The 22,023-nt window shown below is 46.8% G+C and overlaps 1 protein-coding gene across 10 annotated transcripts; it reads left to right on the plus strand.

Annotated features, from left to right (window-relative positions):
* The first annotated feature begins 2,800 nt into the window (after window positions 1-2,800).
* NEIL1 (nei like DNA glycosylase 1) lies at window positions 2,801-21,811 on the plus strand. Of its 10 annotated transcripts, XM_061595241.1 has the most exons (13): window positions 2,803-3,056; window positions 3,236-3,331; window positions 3,889-4,002; window positions 4,337-4,499; window positions 5,118-5,621; window positions 6,389-6,508; window positions 9,591-9,654; window positions 12,957-13,050; window positions 14,093-14,217; window positions 16,029-16,056; window positions 17,139-17,200; window positions 18,096-18,345; window positions 18,602-21,811. In XM_061595241.1, the coding sequence occupies exons 5-13, from the start codon at window positions 5,146-5,148 to the stop codon at window positions 18,652-18,654; spliced, it is 1,272 nt and encodes a 423-aa protein (XP_061451225.1). In that variant the 5' UTR covers window positions 2,803-3,056; window positions 3,236-3,331; window positions 3,889-4,002; window positions 4,337-4,499; window positions 5,118-5,145; the 3' UTR covers window positions 18,655-21,811. The 10 variants fall into 10 exon arrangements, with proteins under 10 accessions (XP_061451234.1, XP_061451232.1, XP_061451225.1 ...); XM_061595243.1 differs by lacking the exon at window positions 3,889-4,002; XM_061595244.1 differs by lacking the exon at window positions 3,236-3,331.
* Window positions 21,812-22,023: the final 212 nt, after the last annotated feature.

A 22,023-nucleotide genomic window follows, 5' to 3' on the forward strand; every position in this document is an offset into this window, starting at 1 on the left:
TTGAGCTTCAGCCTGTTCCTTCCCATCCACCCACTCACGGATTCCAGGCACTTGGACAAGGTTTCCACAGCCAACTCCGGTAAGGATTTAAAAGAGAGATAGAGCTGCATGTCATCAGCATATTGGTGACACCGCAGCCCAAAACTCCTGATGATGGCTCCCAGCGGTTTTACATAGATGTTAAATAGCATGGGAGAGAGGATAGAGCCCTGTGGCACTCCACAAATGAGGGGCCAAGGGTCTGAGACCTCATCCCCCAATGCTACCTGTTGATGCCTGTCAGAGAGAAAGGATCGGAACCACTGTAAAACAGTGCCTCCTATTCCCAATTCCTCCAGGCGATCTAACAGGATACCGTGGTCAACGGTATCAAAAGCCGCTGAGAGATCCAGGAGGACAAGAAAGGTGAATTCTCCCCTATCTAATGCCCTCCTCATATCATCCACCAGAGCGACCAAGGCTGTTTCAGTACCATGTCCAGTCCTGAAACCCGATTGGTATGGATCCAAATAATCCGTTTCATCCAAGTGTGCTGACAACTGGTTAGCCACCACTCGCTCAATGATCTTGCCCAAAAATGGCAAATTCGAAATGGGGCGAAAGTTGTTCAAGATGCCCTCGTGAGTGCCTGGTGCCCAGCAGAAGCTCTGGGCCAGACGGGACGCAGTGGCATCCCATAGGGGACACCCTCCCCTTTCCTGTAGTATATGATTTGTCCTGGCCCAGAGCAGATTCTTAGGCGTATACCCCCAGTTACTTATTTTTTCCTGCGTGTTTTGCCCAGTTTGATTTTGCATAGATGCCCTCGTGAGTGCCTGGTGCCCAGCAGAAGCTCTGGGCCAGGCGGAATGCAGTGGCATCTCATAGGGGACACCCTCCCCTTTTCTGGAGTATAGGATTTGTCCTGGCCCAGAGCAGATTTTGGGGCGTGTACCCCCAGTTACTTATTTTTTCCTGTATGCTTTTTTCTGCTTTGGTTTTGGATAGATGTCTTGCAACGTGCCCTGCGCCCAGCAGAAGCTCTGGGCCAGGCAGGACGCAGTGGGATCTCGTAGGGGACACCATCCCCTTTCCTGGGGTATATGATATGTCCTGGCCCAGAGCAGATTTGGGGGCATGCACCCCCAGTTACTTATTTTTTCCTGTAAGTTTTTGTCTGCTTTGGTTTTGGATAGATGCCCTCCTATGTGCCCTGCGCCCAGCAGAAGCTCTGGGCCAGGTGGAACGCAGTGGCATCTCGTAGGGGATACCCTCCCATTTCCTGGGGTATATGATTTGTCCTGGCCCAGAGCAGATTTTTAGGCGTGTACCCCTAGTCACTTATTTTTCTGCTTTGGTGTTGGATAGATGCCCTCCTATGTGCCCTGCGCCCAGCAGAAGCTCTGGGCCAGGTGGCATGCAGTGGTATCTCGTAGGGGACACCCTCCCCTTTCCTGGGGTATACGATATGTCCTGGCCCAGAGCAGATTTTGGGGTGTGTTCCCCCAGTTACTTATTTTTTCCTGTAAGTTTTTGTCTGCTTTGGTTTTGGATAGATGCCCTGGCATGTGCCCTGCGCCCAGCAGAAGCTCTGGGCCAGGTGGGATGCAGTGGTATCTCATAGGGGACACCCTCCCCTTTCCTGGAGTATATGATTTGTCCCGGCCCAGAGCAGTTTTGGGGGCGTGTACCCCCAGTTACTTATTTTTTCCTGTATGCTTTTTTCTGCTTTGGTTTTGGATAGATGTCTTGCAATGTGCCCTGCGCCCAGCAGAAGCTCTGGGCCAGGTGGGACGCAGTGGCATCTCATAGGGGACACCCTCCCCTTTCCTGGGGTATATGATTTGTCCTGGCCCAGAGCAGATTTTTAGGCGTGTACCCCCAGTTACTTATTTTTTTCTGCGTGTTTTTGTCCAGTTTGATTTTGCATAGATGCCCTCGTCAGTGCCTGGTGCCCAGCAGAAGCTCTGGGCCAGACGGGACGCAGTGGCATCCCATAGGGGACACCTTCCCCTTTGCTGGAGTATATGATTTGTCCTGGCCCAGAGCAGATTTTGGGGTGTGTACCCCTAGTTACTTATTTTTTTCTGCGTGTTTTTGTCCAGTTTGATTTTGGATAGATGCCCTCCCATGTGCCCTGCGCCCAGCAGATGCTCTGGGCCAGGCAGGACGCAGTGGCATCTCATAGGGGACACCCTCCTCTTTGCTGGAGTATATGATTTGTCCTGGTCCAGAGCAGATTTTAGGGTGTGTATCCCCAGTTACTTATTTTTTCCTGTATGCTTTTTTCTGCTTTGGTTTTGGATAGATGTCCTCTCATGTGCCCTGCGCCCAGCAGAAGCTCTGGGCCAGGTGGGACGCAGTGCCATCTGGTAGGGGACACCCTCCCCTTTCCTGGGGTATATGATTTGTCCTGGCCCAGAGCAGATTTTGGGGTGTGTACCCCCAGTTACTTATTTTTTATGATTTTATGACATCATTATGTATTTATGATAATATCGGAATCCTGATGATTTTGATTGTATACATTTATTGTCAGTCTTGACGGGGAGAGTCTCCTGATTACAGCGATATATCATACAGGGTACCCCATTATATATTTTGGGGTTCAGGGGCATGTTAAATTTGGCTTGACGTTGTTGTAGCTGTCAACTTTTCTTCTCTGTTAGTGACTGAACTTTCACACAAATAAGGAACTGGGAACTAGGAACTAACTTCAGCGTCGTGACTTTTATTCGCCTCTAGTAACAAAACAGGCAGCGGCTGCTCTTCAGAAAACTGCAACTCCCATCATGCTCTGGGACGCTCCTCGCCCAACTGAACTTAAGAGTGGGAAGTTGTTGTCGTTCTTCGCTTGCTGTGGGCGAGGACGGAGGTGAGCGCGGCCGTTTCTCGATTGCAGCTGGATCGACCGATGCTCGCTCGCCCGCCCCCCGCGCCAACGGGAGAAGCGCGGCCGCGGCTCTTGGCGGATGGGTCTTTGTAGGTGGCGCATGCAGGAAAGTTGGCCGGCGGACTGGTAGCGTTGTTGTGTAATTGCTACGGCTGTGATTTTAAAACCAGCAATTTGGGCTCAGGTGGGTTAGCCAAAAAGGTCAAGGAGGGAAGCGAGCCTCTGAGCACATGCAGAGTGCCTTTCCCTTCACGCCACCGCCTCCCTTGTTTTATTGGGTCTATTATAAAATATCGATTCATTCAGTGCATTGAATGCTGCTTTTATTTACTTACTACATTTTTATCCCACCTTTCCTGCAAGGAGTTCAAGGTGGCGTACGTGGTCCTCCCCTCCTCGTTTTGCCCTCACAACAATCCTGTGAGGTAGGCTGGGCTGAGAGGCAGTGACCGGCCCAAGGTAACCCAGCGAGCTTCGTGGCCAAGCAGGGATTTGAACCCTGGTCTCTCAGGGCTTAGTGACACTCTTAACAACAGCACCAAACTGGATATCTCCTTCCCAGCTCTTGTATCACTTATTATATTGCACATTGGTTTGGGATGCCTCGTGGGAAGGGATTCATAAATGAAACAAATAATACTGTAGTACGGTTTAGGCTGCAATCCAATACCTGTCTACTCAGAAGTAAGCTCCATTGACTTCAGTGGGGCTTACTAATAGGTAAGTGTGCATTGGATTGCAGACCTCGTTTTTCTTCCCTTTTGTGACTTTAATATCTGTTTGTTTTACTTGATGTTGCCCAGACATGTAGAAAAGTTCCGTGTGCTTTAATCTCTTTTTAGCTTGCTGTTGATTTTAATTACATTCTGAACACTTTTAATACCTGTTTTTGATTGTCTTGTATTGATCAATATCATGTTTTATTCTTTTTGTAAACAGTTGAGAGGTATTATTATAATCAAGTGGTATATAAACTTTGTTAAATAAATAATATTTCTATTTTAATGTTCAATAAGAAAAAATATAGGACGAGCCCTGCTAGTGCAGCATCCTGCATCCAGCGGTGGCTAAGGAGAGGCCCTCGGAAAGCCAAAAACATGACGGGAGCAAAACAAACAAAACAAAAACAAGTTAAGAAACTTTTCCCAACAATTGATACTCGGAGGCATGATGCCTCTGATCCTAGAGGCCGGGTGCATAACCTTCATGGCTAGTAGCCACTGATAGCCTGATCTTCCATAAGAAGCTGCTTTACACCAAGCCAGGGAAAGGGCTGTAGCTCAGGAGTAGAGCAGCTGAAGGACACAGGGATAACACCTGGCATCTCCAGGCAGGGCTGGGAGGGAGCCCCCCCCCACACCCTGGGGAGCTGCTGCCAGTCAGTGCAGTACTGAGCTAGATGGACCAATGATCTGACTCAGTATAATGCAGCTTCCTATGTTCTTTGACCCTTGATCCATTTAGCTCAGTATGGCCTACACTGACTGACAGCACCTCTCCAAGATTTCAGACGTGGAGTCTCTCCCAGCCCTACCTGGAGATTCTGAGATTGAAACTGGGATGTTCTGCATACAAATCACCTGCTCTGCCACTGACTTGTGGCCCATCTATCCTCTTAAAGACATACGTAAGCTAACAGCCATCCATCGTCACCGTATCTCCTGCGAACAAAGCTCCCTAAACACTATGTGCAACAGTCCTTCCCATTGTTCATCCTGAATGTCCTGCCAATCAGCTTCACTTGTGATCACAAGGAATATTTTTCGCTCTCTGTGCTTTTTGTCTTGTGACCTCATGCACAGGTATCTTTTCCTTTTTCGATCAGGTGCAGGGAAACTTTTCCAGTGCAAGGGTGGCCCCATTCCCTCCTGGGCAACTTTCCCGGGGACACCTGCCAGTGGTGGGCAGGACCAGAGGCCAAAGTGGGCGGAGCAGTGGATGTCAATGTTACCCTTGTACACCAGGCTAATTATTACACACACCTCTCTATAGCCTCCAACTAGCCTAGGAAGAGGCATCGTAAGAGTTCAAGGACACACGCCAGCCAGGCCCGAGCACCCCAGGTGCGAAGCAAGGCCAGTGAGGGGCGTGGCCTTGGGAGAGTTCCAAAGGCCAGATAATGGGGCCTGGAGGGCCGTATTTGGCCCCAAAGCCTGAGGTTCCCCATCCCTGCTTTAGATGTTCAGGTGGTCTTCTTGTCCCACTTTCAGAAGCTTTTCTCTCTTGCTTCTTTATTTGACTGTAGCTCTATCTCCTGTTGTGGTTCCTTGAGGATGCCGGAGGCTCCAGAGCTGTTTATCAACGGACGGTACATCAACACAGAGTGCGGAGGGCTCATTTTCTCAGGGAAGGTGGAGAAGTCAGAGGTGAGCAAGAATCCAGAAGTGCCCTTTGAGAGCGATGGGTACCTGATCTCAGCCAAGTCACGGGGCAAAGAGTTGAAGCTCACCCTCACACCGCTCAAACAGGAGAACCCGTCTCCTTCCAAAAGGCGGGGCTGTGCAGCCCAGTGCCAAGAGGGAGCTCAGGAGCCGATGGATCTTGTCTTCCGTTTTGGGATGTCTGGCAACTTCAGATTTGTCCCCGTGGCCGAGATGCCAAAGCATGCGCACTTGCGCTTCTACACCACTGAAAGGCCTCCCCGAGTCCTCTGTTTCGTTGACTTCCGGCGCTTTGGGAAATGGGAGGTGGACAGCACCTGGCAGCCGGACCGAGGGCCGTGTGTGATGCTGGAGTATGAGGAATTCAGGTAAGGGCTACCTGGTACTGACTGGCTCAAGATGCTTTGCTGTGCAAGGCAGAGCAACAAATAATGCTCCCTGCCCCACCACACATCAAGGTGCCTAACATTCAAGGCTGGTAAAGTTATGTTGGCCCCTGTATTTGGCAGAAAGTCCCATAAAATATATCTCCCCTCCCTGACAGTAAAAGAAATTGCTGCCCTTTTGTGACATTTGAATTCAGTTCCCCTGGGGCAGTAACCTTACTCACTCTGCCCAATGATAGGGCCTTGCATTCCACTTAATCAGAATTGTGTTTGAGGACTCAGTCTACACGTGCAGCGGAATATGGTGGCAGGATGCTCAGCTGGTAAAATGCATTGTGCCAGTTCAGAGGCTGAGTATACAACATACAATTAAGGCACTGACACACACACCCCGAATCAGGGAGCTGTAGTTTATCCCATCACAGAGCTACAATTTCTAGCAGTCTTAGCAAACTACAGTTTTTCAGTCTGTGGTTGATTCCTTCCTCACTTCCCATTTTATCTTCTCAGCAACCCTGTGAGGTAGGCTAGGCTGAGAAATGGTGACTGCCCTAATGTCACCCAGTAACGTTCATAGCTGAGTGAGGATTTGAACTCTGGTCTTGCCAGTCCTAGTCCAGCCACCCAATCACTATGCTCCTGGGACACTTTAGTGCAAACCTTTAACCTCTTGTTCGGCGAAGCAACAGCTTCTTCTCTTTTCTCTCCGCTTGGTTCACAGTCACCTAACAACCCCTGATCTGTTCCAGGGAGAACGTGCTGAGGAACCTCTCAGATAAGGCCTTCAACAAGCCCATCTGTGAGGCTCTGCTAAATCAGAAGTTTTTCAATGGCATTGGCAATTACCTCCGAGCTGAAATCCTCTACAGGTGAGTAAGAGTCTGACACCAGCTTTGAGACACATGGGTCAGAGTTTTTGGATGTTGCTGTCCAAGTTCCAACCATCCTGGAAATCTTTCTGCCAGGGATGCGGAGCTCATAGTTCTCCATATGTTGTTAGACTACAACTCCCATCATCACTGACTGTTGGACATGCAGGCTGAGGCTGATGGGGGCTGGAGTCCAGCAACATCTGGAGGGCCACAGGTTCTCCATCCTTGATCTATGCTCATGGAAGTGTCCATAGTGAACCTGCTGGAGGCCTCTATCAATCCTCAGCATAGCCTTCCTCAAACGGATGTCCTCCAGATGATTCAGTCTCCAGTTCCAGTCATCTCTGATCATTGGCCATACTGGCTGGGGCTGATGGGATTTGTAATCCAAACATCTGGAGGACAACAGGTTGGATAAGGCTGGCTTAGGATGGCACTTGGCAGGGGCAAACAACGGGGTTCTACTACCCCTTGCCTTTTATGTGCTGCAGCAGCATGCTCCAGGCTGGAGACCTCTGAGCATGCACAGAAGCCTAGTGTGGCATGGGAGACAACCGTGGGCTGACCCAGGTCTCTGCAAACATGAATGGAAGCCTTTGAAAGCCAGTGTGGTGTAGTGGTTAGAGTGTCAGCTGGACTGGGAAGATCTGGGTTCAAATCCTCACTTGGCAATGAAGCTCACTGGATGTCCTCGGGCTAGTCACCACTTCTCAGTTTGAACTACCTCACAGGGTTATTGTGAGGATAAAAGGGCAGGTGGAGGACCATGGACATCATCTTGAGTTGCTTGGAGAAAAAGCAGACGAGTAAAGTAATAAAATAAGATACATCAGCTACGTTTCTGTTTGGAAACATCAGGACTTTTTTATGACAGCGCTCACTGGTATAGAGAACTAGCAACTCTTTTTTGCTGCCCATGGCAACCATTATATACTGGCACCCACAACACTTTTATCAATATATGAGTACTGGTACTTCATTTTTTACTGAAAGAGCACTGGGAAAGATCAAATCTTGCTTCCATAATCCATGCCCTAGTTGCATCCCAGCTAGGCTGCTGTAATGCACTGTTCATGGGGCTGCCTTTCAAGACTGTTCAAAATTTTTGAACTGCTGCAGAATGATGATGCTTGTCTGTTAGCAGGAATAAGATGAACACAGAACATTGAACCCATTCTGTACCAGTTGCACTAGTTACTTGTGTTTCCAGACCCAATTTTAACATGCTGGCTTTGGCCTTTAAAGCCATAAATGTTTTGAGAAGTTTTTTTTAAAAACCACCTTCATGCACATGAGCCTGTCCAGGCAGCCTCAGGCCTTGCTCCCGTATAGATCTGTCAGGTCAATTTGACTGATGGGCACTAGAAATAAGGCCTTTTCTGTATTTATTTATTTATTTATTGAATTTATTAGTCGCCCATCTGGCTGGCTGTCCAGCCACTCTGGGCGACATACAACATAGGCATACAATACGTAGGCATTAAAAATCTAAGAACAATGAAGATAAAATCTAACCCACCCCAAAAGCCTGCCTGAAGAGCCAGGTCTTCAAGGCCCGGTGGAAGCTCATCATAGAAGGGGCATGGCAGAGATCATTTGGGAGGAAGTTCCACAGGGTGGGGGCCACAATTGAAAAAGCCCTCTCTCTAGTCCTCACCAGTTTGGCTGTTTTGACTGATGGGATGGAGAGAAGGTCTTTTGAGGCTGATCTTGTTGGGCGGCATAGCTGATGATGCTGGAGGCGCTCCTTTAGATAGACTGGGCCGAAACCGTATAGGGATTTAAAGGTCAAAATCAACACCTTGAATTGGGCCCGGTAAGCAACTGGTAACCAGTGCAACTCTTTTAGCACTGGAGTGATGTGATCTCGCCGGCGGCTGCCTTTAATCAGGTGCGCCACCACGTTCTGTACCAGTTGCAGCTTCTGGATCGTTTTCAAAGGTAGCCCCACTTGGAGCGCATTACAGTAGTCTAGGCAAGAGGAGACCAGGGCATGTACCACCAATGGGAGCAGATGGTTGGGAAGGTAGGGGCTTAGTCTCCGTATCAGATGGAGTTTATACAGCGCTGCCTGGCTCACAGCTGCAACCTGAGCTTCCATGGACAGTTGGGAGTCAAGAATGACCCCGAGGCTACGGACCTGGTCTTTCAGGGGCAATTGTACCCCACTGAGCACCAGGTCTAAATCTCCTAACCTACCCTTGTCTCCCATGAACAGTACCTCAGTTTTGTCAGGGTTCAGCTTCAGCTTGTTCCTTCCCAGCCAGCCACTCACCAACTCCAGGCACTTGGATAGGGTTTCTACAGCCAACCTCGGTGAAGATTTCAATGAGAGATAGAGCTGTGTGTCATCCGCATATTGGTGACACTGCAGCCCAAATCTTCTGATGATAGCCCCCAGCGGCTTTATATAGATGTTAAATAGCATCGGGGAGAGGATGGAGCCCTGTGGCACCCCACAAGTGAGAGGCCAAGGGTCCGAAACCTCATCCCCCAATGCTACTCTTTGGTGTCTATCAGAGAGGAAGGAATGGAACCACTGCAATACAGTACCCCCTATGCCTAATTCCTCCAGGCGATCCAGAAGGATACCGTGGTCAACGGTATCAAAAGCCGCTGAAAGGTCCAGGAGGACAAGGAAGGTGCACTCACCCTTATCCAACGCTCTCCTCATATCATCCACCAAGGATGGCTCCCTATTGTTGGCCCCTATTGTGTGGATGCACATGGCTTCAGTGCTGCAAAATTTAAAATTTAAAAAAACACTTCTTCTGGGCTGCCTTTAATAATTAAAGCCTTTTTAAAGTGCTGACTGTGAAGGGAGAGTTCTCGAGTTCTGATATTGCTGTCATGTTGTTTTCAGCTAGCCTATATTCTGTTTAAAAATGATTGTTTATATTTCTGCCAGTGGTGCTTTGTTATATGATAATTAATTATATGATATTTGATATTGTGAGCTGCCTTGGGTGGGCTATGCTCAAAAAGGCTGCATGAAAAGTCTCAATTCACAATGTTGCTGAAACGCCATTCTTCCAAATATTCGGTAGTCATTCCAGGTTATGCATGTGAACTCTTCCAGATTAAAAATCCCTCCCTTTGAGAAGGCACGGACAGTTCTGGAGGACCTGCAGCATCAGGAACAGGTGAGAGGATGTGAGGAGAAGTCTGCTGGATCAAACCAAAGGTTCAGTCAGCATCTTGCTTGCTGCAGGGATCTACCCAGGTGATTTATGACAAGCAGGAAATTCTGTTGCTTTGTCTGTTTTTCAGGTCATCACATGAAATAAATCAGTTTCATTTCAGCCTTGGATCTCCTGATGTTGTGGGATACAACTCCCATCAGGCCCAACCATCTTGGTTAGGGATGTTAGGAGTTTTGGTCCAACAGTGTCTGGGGACCAGAGGTTGACGAGCACTAGAATTAATGATAGGAAGGGGACTTGCAAATGGGAAACCTACTAGGTGTTGGTGCAATTTTTGAGTTGACAAAGAACCAAAGGGGAAAGGGTTAAGCAGCCCTTTCCACTTTTGCGTTCCTGGTTGCAGCCTCCGACGTTGCTTTTCATTTAAGAGTTATTTAAAAATTCAGGGAAAGAAAATGTGAGAACCCTAATAAACCATACGTAGAAAAAAAGAAAGCCACATCTGTATGTAATAGATTGTTTGGCCTTAGGAGTGCTTGATGACTGGGGATGTTGTAGGATTGGAGAAATGGCTGTTAAAAGGTGGGTGGCTGGGGGTCATGCTCAGATATTCTCTGCAAAAGAGCATTAAATCCAACAATTGGGAGCCACAGTCAACATCCCAACTTTTGTTTAATCTTGGTTCACTATAACTCAATTTGCATCATTTAACAGTGCAGTCTTATATGTGGTCCCAGTCCAAAAATACACAAAGCCACCACCTTGCTGAAGCTAAGCAGGTCTGAGTCTGGTCAGTGTCTGTATGGGTGACTACCTGGGAATTACAGGTACTCTGCCTTGGGTTCCATGGCGGAAGAAAGGGCGGACATAAATACAAATAAAAGCCCACTCAGTAGCAAGCTCCATTGAGTTCAGTGTGGCTTACTCCCAGGTAGGTGAGAATAGGATTGCAACCTTTGACAGAGTTGAGTTTATTGTGGTGCAGACTTATGATAGATTTAAGCCCTGTTAAGGCAATACAAGTAAATTGAACATGCAAGCAGGGCCACACTGGGTAGCCCCTGCCCCTGATGTCATGCTTGCTGAGTAGCTCCTCCCCGCTGATGTCCCGTGTGCATGCCTGCCCAAAGGGAACTTTTGTGTATATATCTGTGCAGTCTGGAACCGTGATCATACAAGGTTCCAGATTGCACTCAGGGTTCCAGATAGCATGGAAGTGTTTGTTCCTCCTCAGCAGATATTTGCATGGATGCTAGGGGACAGGGCTATTTGGCACATGCAGCATTGGGAGCAAGGCTGCTCAGCATGGCCCAACTCGTATGTTCAGCTTACTTGTGAGTATAATTTATTTATTTATTTATTTTATTGTACTTTTAGACCGCCCTTTAGTGACAAGATCTCAGGGCGGTGTACAACAGAATAAAACCACATTAAAATACAGGTGAATGAGGGTACAATACAACTATAAAAACATTTTAAAAGCAAGGTGAAGACAAAGATTAAAATAAGATTACAATTAAAATTAAGATTAAAATGCCTGGGCAAAGAGGTAGGTCTTTACCTGGCGCCGAAAAGATAACAAAGAAGGCGCCAGGCGTATCTCGTCAGGGAGGGCGTTCCATAATTCGGGGGCCACCACTGAGAAGGCCCTAGATCTAGTTATTGCTCTCCGGGCCTCCCTATGAGTTGGAACCCGGAGAAGGGCCTTCGACGTTGAGCGTAGCGAACGGGTAGGTACATAGCGGGAGAGGCGTTCCACCAGGTATTGCGGTCCGATGCCGTTAAGGGCTTTATAGGTAAGAACCAACACTTTGAATCTGGCCCGGAAACATATTGGTAGCCAGTGCAGTTGGGCCAGGACAGGTGTTATATGGTCAGATTTTTTAGTCCAAGTAAGAACTCTGGCCGCAGCATTCTGCGCCAGCTGAAGTTTCCGAACCGTCTTCAAAGGTAACCCAACGTAGAGTGCATTACAGTAGTCCAATCTAGAGGTTACCAGAGCATGGATAACTGTAGCGAGGTTCTCCCTGTCCAGACAGGGTCGTAGTTGGGCTACCAGCCGAAGCTGGTAGAACGCATTCCGTGCCACCGAGGCTACCTGAGCCTTCAGTGACAGGAGCGGATCTAATAAGACCCCCAAACTACAGACCTGCTCCTTTAGGGGGAGTGTAACCCCATCTAGGGTAGGTCGGACATCAACCATCTGGGCAGAGAGCCCCGCCACCAACAGCATCACAGTCTTGTCAGGATTGAGTCTCAGTTTATTAGCTCTCATCCAGTCCATTATCGTGGCCAGGCAGCGGTTTAGTACATTAACAGCCTCACCTGAAGAAGATGAAAAGGAGAAGTAGAGTTGCGTATCATCAGCATATTGCTGGAAACGCACTCCAAATCTCCTAATGACCTCACCCAGCGGCTTCATATAGATATTAAAGAGCATGGGGGACAGAACTGAACCCTGCGGGACCCCATATTGGAGTACCCAGGGACTCGAGTAATGCTCCCCAAGCACCACCTTCTGGAGACGATTCTCGAGGTAGGAGCACAGCCACTGCCAAGCAGTGCCTCCAACTCCTAAGTCCGCAAGTCGCCCCAGAAGGATACCATGGTCAATGGTATCAAAAGCCGCTGAGAGATCAAGGAGAACCAACAGAGTTACACTCCCTCTGTCTTTCTCCCGACAGAGGTCATCATACAGGGCGACCAAGGCTGTTTCTGTACCAAACCCCGGCCGAAAGCCCGATTGAAATGGATCCAGATAATCAGTTTCATCCAAGAGAGCCTGGAGCTGGCGAGCGACCACACGCTCTAGGACCTTGCCCAGGAATGGAACATTTGCTACCGGTCTATAGTTGTCAAGGTTATCAGGGTCCAAGGAGGGTTTTTTTAGGAGCGGTCTCACCACCGCCTGCTTCAGGCAGGGTGGTACCACTCCCTCTTGTAAAGAGGCATTGATCACCTCCTTAGCCCAGCCGGCTGTTCCATTCCTGCTAGCTTTTATTAGCCACGAGGGGCAAGGATCCAGAGCAGAAGTGGTCGCCTGCACCTGTCCAAGCACCTTGTCCACATCCTCGAGCTGTACCAACTGAAATTCATCCAATAAAACAGGACAGGACTTTGCTTTAATAATATTTTATTTTTGCATGCCTTAGTCCCGGGTGAATGGCCACTCTGTGCAGGAAACACATAGTGAAAGAGCTTGGTGGGAAGGGGGCCATATGCAAACTGTCTGAGTGGGATGGTATTTGCACTGCCTGTTGGCAGAAATTCTCCTCCCTTGACCCCTGACCTTAACCTTGCAGTCGCATGGCCTGAGCAGAAAGGTGAAGCTGAAACAGGAGAACCCTGACTTGTTGGAGCTCTGTCACATGGTGCCCATGGAGATCATTAATCTGGGTAAGAACCAGGTCAAGAGCTGGCCCCAAATGCCCCCCCCCCGTGTTCATCATTCAAGGGCTGCAAAAGACTTAGGAAGCTGTCTGATATTGAGTCAGGCCATTGGTCCATCAAAGCTCTGTAGCCACTGTTATGGAAATATGCAGATTGTAAGCGGTCTGAGCTGCTCGTGTGCCAGTGTGTGTATTTACCTAAGTAGCAGGCTTTTACCCTGCATTTAGATCACTGAGACTTAAGACTTAGTAAAATAAGAAAAGCTACTTTATTTATAGAAATACATAGTAGATAGGAAAGGCATACCTAGTTTTAACTAACTAGCTAAGTTGGAGGTTCAATGCCCAGACGTGGGTATTGCCTTCATGGCTCAGGAGAGAGAGCAAAGACAGAGATGTCTCCTCTCTCCTCGGACAGTCAAGGAAGAAGACATGAGCATGTCAGTCTACAACAGAAGGAAGTTAGGCAGAGGAGAGCACAGGTAAAGGTAGGCAAGCCTAGCCAGCTGGAGGATCCAAACTCTATTTTCCTTCTGGAATACAAACAAAAGAACCCGAACAGGAGTTGCTCTTGCCCCACTTCCAACAGCCACACTGCCTGATGGCAGCTCTCCAGGGCTGCATAGACACCATACTTTTATTGCACTATTTTTCCACAGTCATGGCTTCCCTCAAAGAATCTTGGGAAGTGTAGTTTCTCACACTCTGCAGCATCAGTACTTCTAATTTTCTTTTTTAAAAAACCCTCTGAGCTTGTGCATGAGAACCTGAACATGTCCTGTAAAAGGTTCTCCTAAGGCAGAATCTGATACCTTAGGTTTCTAGTCCACATAATTAAAAACCTTAAAAGGTTTGCAGAATTGCTCAAAATGTGTTTTTTAGTAGCTAAAGCTGCATGGGTTAACATGGCACTAACATGGGTTAGTAGGGAATAAATCGCATTGAATTTGGGACTTGCCTCCAAGTAAATATGTACAGGATTGCACTGTAAAGGTTGATAGGACAGGGGCTGCAAGTATTTACTTTTGTCCTTGTCTTCTTCCCTTCAGGAGGTAAAGTTTATGATCCAATTAGGACAGGAGATTACAAAGTCCTTCAAGAGTGGTTTCAGTGCTATTATGTTCCAGGGATGAAATCCCTGCGTGATGCCAACGGCAGAACCATCTGGTTCCAGGTAGGAAATGGGGCAACTATTGTGCCAGTTCAGTGCATCTCCACCTCTTTTTTGAAAACAGGGGCACACAACGCTAGTCAAACTCTGCCCCTTTTAACTCTAAAGCTCTGGTCCAGTCAGCTTGAGTGCATTTTTTAAAATTCAGCTTCAGGCAGATTTCACACCTGATTGGTAGATCAACCCATTTGTCTTCCAAGTGTGGCCAGTGGAAACACTTTGTTGCAGCTTAGGCAGATGGTGATTGGCCCAACACTTTGCTATGGGCTGTCCTGAAAGATCTGAAGTCAGCAGTGGGGAAGGGAGGTGTGGGCAGCAGAGGGCAGATTTGCTTCAAAATGCTGCCAGAAAGACCATTCTCACTGCTTTTGAAGCAACTAGTCTGCTCACAGCTGGACACCGCTTGAATTCTTGATGGTGTGATGCACTGGCCTCTTTTCCTTCAAGAATGCAGAGCAAGTTGGAGAACCTGTGCAATCTGTGCTAACACAAATAATGCAACGTGTCATTTTTATTTTCACACTTTTCTCCAGGTGCAAAGTTTTTAAGACTGTTAACAAAAAATTTTAGGGCCTTTCTTTTCTCCAGTCTCTGGAAGGGTAGTCAAAGTTTTACCCACACAAAATTTTGCAGTTATAGTATCCAAATGCAGTGACTATAAGAAGTTGTTCAAATTATTATTTATTTAGATTGCTTTATAGCCCCGAGAGGCTCTCAGAATGACTCACAAAAGGTTTGCATGATGCAATTGCCTTCAAAACTATTTGCACATATAATCAGAAATAACATGTCATTATGATAACAGGTTTATTCAGGCAGGAGTTTCCCCCATCTTATTCTTGATCTTCTCTGGTGTCACCAGGCAGTGCAGGATCACTGAGGATCTTGGAGGCAAGGGAGAGAGGCTGGGCATGTGGATCTTGCTCTTTCCATGAAGAGGACAAATCTTCCCTTACTGGCAGTTGCCAGGCAACAATTCCCACTGAAGACTCTAAGACAAGGAAGCAGAGATCTAACCTTGGGCACACTGAATGATTCTGCTTCATGTCACAATTTTGTCTGGATCTCCAACTACCCTTCTATAAGGGCTGTTAATGTTTTTATACGACCTTTTTTGAAAAAGAAATACTGAAAACTTTGATTTAAAAGAAAACTTCCAGAATATGTTTTTCATGGAGGGAGTATAGCTCAGTGGCTGAGCCTACTGTGCTTTGCATGCAGAATATCCTGATACAGTCCCCACTATCTCCACTTTTATTAGACAGACCATGGGGGAGTGGCAGAGCATCTGCCTTGCTTGCAGAAGGTCCCAGGAATAGTCCCTGACATCTCCAGGCAGAGCTGGGAATGTCCCCTGTCTGAAATCCTAGAGAGCCACTGCCAGTCAGTGTAAACAATATTGAGCTAGATGGACCAATGTTCTGACTCTGTATAAGGGCAGCTTCCTGCGTTCCTTACTGGTGGAACACCTGCTTTGCATGCAGAAGGTTCCTGGTTGTTGCCAGCATTTCCAGTTAAAAAGATAAGATGGCGGGTGGCAGGGAAAGACCTCTGCCCGAGACCCTGAAGAACTGCTGCCAGCCAGAACTGACAATGCTCAGCTTATGCGGACAAGTAGTTGACCTGATAACAAGGCGGCTTCGTTTGTTAACATTTCAAAATTTTAGAGTCTTTAAATTTTGGCATCTTGAAGACAGCATGAAAGTAACTAACTGCATCCTGCATTGTTTGTGTAATACATTCTCAGCACCAGAATTTGAGAATTTTTTTTGTTCTGTTCTGATTACATTCTGGACCATTTTCTCTCCAAACAGGGCAATCCAGGACCGATGGCCCGAAAAGGTGAGCATCCGCTTTACATCCTTTGCAGTGCTTCACTGGGTCATATGTCTGACAAAGTGGTTTCTCTTTTGATTAGCATTCCTAATACATTTGGTTGGGAAGCGGGGAGCAAACTGCTTTTGATTCACCCTTTCATATGGTTTGCCGAGTAACGATTTAGGCTGTCACAGTGGGGAAGTTCAGTGGGTGGGGTTGAAGAAGTCTTTCAGCTTAAGCGTACTCTGTTGGGCATCTGAGACAGGACCAGACTTCAAAAGCACTTGACGTACAAAGGACTTGAGATGTGGGTTGTTTTTTGTTGTTATATGCCTTCAAGTCAATTTCAACTTATGGCGACCCTATGAATCAGTGATCTCCAGTCGCATCTGTCGTGAACCACCCTGTTCAGATCTTGTAAATTCAGGTCTGTGGCTTCCTTTATGGAATCAGTCCATCTCTTGTTTGGCCTTCCTCTTTTTCTACTCCCTTCTGTTTTTCCCAGCATTACTGTCTTTTCTAATGAATCACGTCTTCTCATTATGTGTCCAAAGGGCTCGATGACAAAAACTGCACAGAGGGTCTTTGGAAGAGCCTATACTTGGAATGTAGAAAGATAGGTTCAATTTGTCATATCTCAAGTTAGAAGGATCAGGTAGCAGGTGATAGGAACTTGGATGGCTTTAAAAGAGGATTTCACAAATTCATGGCTATCAATGGCTACTAACCCTGATGGATATATTCTACTTACACTGTCAGAGACAGTATCTTCTGAATACGAGTTGCTGGTGATCACAGGTAGGCAGAGTGCTGTTTTGCTCAGGTCCTGCTTGCAGGCTTCCCGTAGGCATCTGTTGGGCACTGTGGGAACAGGATGCTGGACTAGATGGGCATTTGGCCCGATCCAGCAGGCTCTTCTTATGTTCTTATGGGAAAGATATCTCTCTGCCTAAGTCGCTTGAGAGCTGCTACCAGTCAGATTAGGACAAATCAGGCAGCTTCCTCTTTTCTGCTATAATTTTGGACATAATGCTGATATTTTAAGATGATACTGACAAAAATTGGGGCTATACTACTAGTACTACTACTTTTTTTTTTTTTTGCAGGGGGAAAGTCATGCAAGAAACGGTTGCAGGTAACATCCGTTCCTGATACGGTAAGCCCAAAGGTAAGGGACCTTCTGGTGCAATGTACTAATTATCCTTGATGGGAAGTAGCTTGCAGGAGTTATGGAAGCCCCTCCACTCCACCCATATAGCCATGATGGCTATTTTGCAAGGAATACTAGTTGCTAGGAATTACACATGGGGAGAGTGCTATTGCCCTCAGGTCCTGCTTGGGGGCTTCCTGTAACGGGCAAGTGGTTGGCCCACTGAATGAACAGGTTGCTGAACTAGATAGTCCTTTTGTCTGATTCAGCAAGGCTCTTTTTATGTCCATATCTGCAATTTTCCATGTGAATTTCCTGGAACTGTTTGACCTGGTCATTAAGCCCCTTTACCCGAAGATCACACGTTGGAAATGGCACACAAAGCCATTGCAGTGAAGTGTTGCCGCTGAAAAACAGAACATCTATCTTGCTGAAGGTACTTTGATATGAACACAAAACCGAGCCTTTGGTGATATTGGTCCAGTCTTGTGGGAAGGCTCTCCCAACAGAGATTCAGCAGGAGAGTTCTGTATTAATTTTTAAATATTTGCTGAAAACTTAATCCAGCAGTTTCTCCTGATGTTTAGCTGAAATCTGCTTTCCTGCAGTTTCCATCTCTTGGTTTTAAGCCTGCTCTTTGGAGCAACAGAGAACAAGCCTGCTCCATCTTCTGCATGACAGCTATCATGTCTCTCCTTAATCTTCCTTTCTCCAGGCTAAACATATGCCAAGTTCTTTCAGCCATCCGCCATAGGATTTCATTTCCAAACCCTTCAGGATCCTGGCTGACCTCTGTTGGGCCTGTTTGTTTGTCAATATCCTTCTTAAAATGTGCCTACAACTGGATGCTGTCTCAGGGTTTCCTCGCAGATACGCACTTGAATTGCAGAAGTGAAATTCAGCTTTGCTTTAGGTCCCAAAACTGGAGCCTAGGAGAAGGTCCATGGCCAACACTCCTCAGAAAGATGCTGTGGGAACAAGGAAGACTGGAAGGAAGAAAGGGAACAAGATTGTCCAAGGAACAGAGGACCACAATGTGGTTAACGGAGGCAGGACACCAAACACTAGGGCTCGGAGAAAGGTCTCTACCTCAAAGCAGTCTCCGGTGGCAGATTCTCTGGCTGAATCCCAGAAGAAGCGAGCATCTACCCAGAAAAACAGGGGTGAGAGATGTGATCTGGCTTCAAGGTTGCTCAGGAGGTTTTATAGGTCCCATGAGCAAAAGATACTCAATTAAAGCAGGGATGGGGAGTCTGTGGCCTAGACCTTGTAGGATTCCATAATCCTTGATCATTGGTCATGCTTGCTAGGGCTCATGGGAACTGGGAGTCCAACAGCACCTAGAAGACCGCAGGTTCCCAATCCCTGAACTTTGAAAGAGCCTCACCTTCAAGCCATCTAACTGCTATTCCTTTTCAGGTAAGGCGGCTGCTTCTACCACCCCAAGATCCAGACGCATGAAGGCTCAATAATCTTCCTGATGGGGAACAGCCTCCTCTCATGTTGCGTAATCTGGCCCCATCTTCTGCTGAGACAGATATAGCTGCCTTATGTAGGTTTCTGGATCCTCACCTCGCAACAAGCGGCATTATGGCAATGGTCTGCTGCTGCTTTGTCACTTGCAGTTTTTTATGGAATGTAGAGCAGAGCTACTTCAGCACATTTTATACTGAGATTTTCTGAAGATGCTGCTGTAGATTCAGGCCATGGTCTTGGCCCAGTTCAAAATAGTGGGTTGCACTGTGTGTGCAAGAGGGCCAAGAGATCTTTCTGCTATGGGTCTTGAGACTTGTGTCAAAAGATAGTTATTCTGATTTCCAAAACAGAGAGAAAACATAACTCAGCCTTCCCTACCCTGGTGTCCTCCAGCTTTTGCTGGACGACAACTCCTAACATCCTGGCTCGTTGGCCATGCTGGCTGGGGCTCATGGGAGTTAGGAGTCCAGCAACAACAGCTGGAGGGCACCAGGTTAGGGAAGGCTGGCATTAACTCATAGATTTGTAGAATTGCACTGTTGTGTAATACAGAAGAACAAAGCATAAACTGGTGGCATTACACCCAGCCCACTACTCTCTGCCTCTTCTCACTGATTTTATATGAAATTGGATATGGACTTGTTTTTCCCCAAAGAAATGCAATAGCAGCTGAAGAGAGCAAGGGCCACTTAAATGCATCCTTGTATTTAAGGTGCAGGTTGTTTAATGCAATTAGCAGGGGGTTGCATCAGGCACAAAGGGGAAATTTAAGCATTTCCAGTGTACCCCAGAGCATTTACCCTTATTTGCAATAGAAATGACATCAACTCTGCACCTTAAATGCAAAGATACATTTAACATCCTGTCTAGGTTGGCCTTCAGATCAGTAAGGTCAGATCACAAGAACAGGTCTCAGCTGCTGAAATGGTTGCAGCATTTCCTGCTGTACCTTATTTCTGAAAGGAATCTGCTCCAGTGCTGAAGTACATGGAACATTCAGACCAAAGCTTCAACTGACTTGATCCAAGAGACAACTAGAGCTGTTTCCATTCAGAAATGAGATTTGATCTCTTACATGTACAGCATTACGTTTTAAGGGTTACTCAATCAAATGCTTTGTGTTCTTAGTGATACTTTTATATATATTCTTAAAGTGCCTTTTAGAATTTGCTTTTTGATGCTAATAAAAGCTTCTTTTCCCCCAGAAATGATCCTGCAGTGTAGGGTGTTGTGCTATAACAGGAAAATTGTCAAGAAAAACTCAGTACTGGTACCTCCGGATTCTACTCATTAATTTTATTCCATTTCTTTTAAACATCAGATCCTCAAAGCAGTGTAGATTTTGAAAATACACTATTGACTACTATTCTCCTCCCTCCCCATTCCCATGAGTACAGAATATGGTCTTGTGGTAGTTCATTCTTTTCCTACCATTTTGCAGTCAATTAAAGAAACCCCACAGCATTATCCTTGCAACTATAAAGTGTTATTCCCAAGCATGGTTTGCATATCCCCAAAGGGTCAATGCCCCTGATGTTAGCCCTTTTGTTAGCCACCCAAAGGCTGCTGTTCCCCCAGAGCTCTTATAATGTCGCCAAAGCAAGAGCAGCTAGATGCTAGTGTGATTCAGGTGTGTTGCAGTGGTGAGGTCCAGAATGGCAGTTGCCTTGACAATGAGATCTCCCTGTTCCTTCCCCTCTCAGGGCTAGAGATCTTTTTACTGTCTCGGGAGCCAAGCACTGTTTGGCTTCAGGTGTGATTTGCAACTGTTTCTTGTCCCTTTGGCTACTATAAGGCAATGGGCTACTGGACCAGATGGACCTTCAGCCTTCCCACAGTGAGATGAGTAAGCTCTATTCACAGCAAGAGTACCTGCATCTTGCTCCCTGGCAGAGGAACAAGGTCCCCTTTCGCTTGTTACAAATGGCTGAATAAAACAGAAGTGCTTGGGCAACTGGTGCATCTCCTCCCCCCCGCTTCATATAATGTGCAAACTATTCCAGAAATGTACTTATTATGCAGGCAATTTTGGTCCATGATATCTCACCCCCCCCCCCCCCCCCAGGAACAGGTTGGAATTGCTACCTCTTTACATTCAAGCATGAGGACAAGAAATAGTTGACATTTACATCCACTGAGTCCAAGATGTAGGTTTGTTTGGAGCCTGTCAATCCATGTTCTATGCAGGCTACAACATAGTTTCACACTACCAGCTTTAAAAGGGGGGGGAGATGCTTGCTTTTTCCAGTGGGGGACTTCACCCTGTCGCATTTACATGTAAGTTGCTCAATAAACATTCTGGAATCTTGACATACATATATGGAGGATAAGGCTATCAGTGGCTACTAGGCATGATGACTATGTTCTGTCAGAAGCAGTATGCCAATGAATACCTGTTGCGCTCAGGTCCTGTTTACAGTCTTCCTAGTTGGCCCCTCTGTGAACAGGATGCTGGACTGGATGAGCCGGCAGCAGTCTTGTAATGTTCTTACGACCACCACATGTTGGCAGTCAGTTCATACCTCCATACTCCTCACTTGGCACTACAAGAATTCGAGTGGCTCCTTTACAGATGAGAACAAGCCTTTGCAGACAGAACTTTCCTATCAATACCAGGAAATACATAATCTTGCAACCTATTTCTAATTCAGGGAATTTTTATGACAATATTTGGATGACATTTTCCTTCTCATATAAAGTAAAGGTGTCCCCGCACTTGTAGTGTGAGTCGTTTCCAACTCTTAGGGTGACGTCTTGCAATGTTTACTAGGCAGACCGTATATATGGGGTGGGTTTGCCAGTTCCTTCCCCTGCCTTTCTTTACCCCCCCAGCGTGTTCCGAGTACTCATTTTACCGACCACAGATGGATGGAAGGCTGAGTGGACCTCAACCCCTTTTACCAGAGATTCGACTTCCTCCTTCCGTTGGAATCTAACTCCGGCCGTGAGCAGAGCTTCGGCTGCGTTACTGCCGCTTACCACTCTGCGCCACGGAGGGATATATAGGGATCCTAAGTTCTTTAGCTTAATCTCTTAGTATGCTAAGCAAATGCACCTACTGTTTTATATATGCCTAAAATGGCACTCATAAATTGCACTGTGATTGACATGCTTTATCCTTTTTTATTTTACAATAAATGAAAGTCTTTGGAAGGCTTTGGTCTGGACCTGCATTCTTGGCTGCACACCTCACACAGGCATATTCAGAACATGGCCTCTGGCAAAAGATTCCACTCCTCTCTAAGAGGTGTGTGTTAAGGGATTCAGTAGGTAGTGGATACACCTCAGCGTCCCAACAGACACTTGTAACGTACCTTATACAGAGTCAGACTATTGGTCCATCCAGCTTAGTACTGTCTGTGCTG

The sequence above is a fragment of the Rhineura floridana genome, chromosome 14 (genome assembly GCF_030035675.1).
Source record: "Rhineura floridana isolate rRhiFlo1 chromosome 14, rRhiFlo1.hap2, whole genome shotgun sequence".
NCBI classification, from domain to species: Eukaryota; Metazoa; Chordata; class Lepidosauria; order Squamata; family Rhineuridae; genus Rhineura; species Rhineura floridana.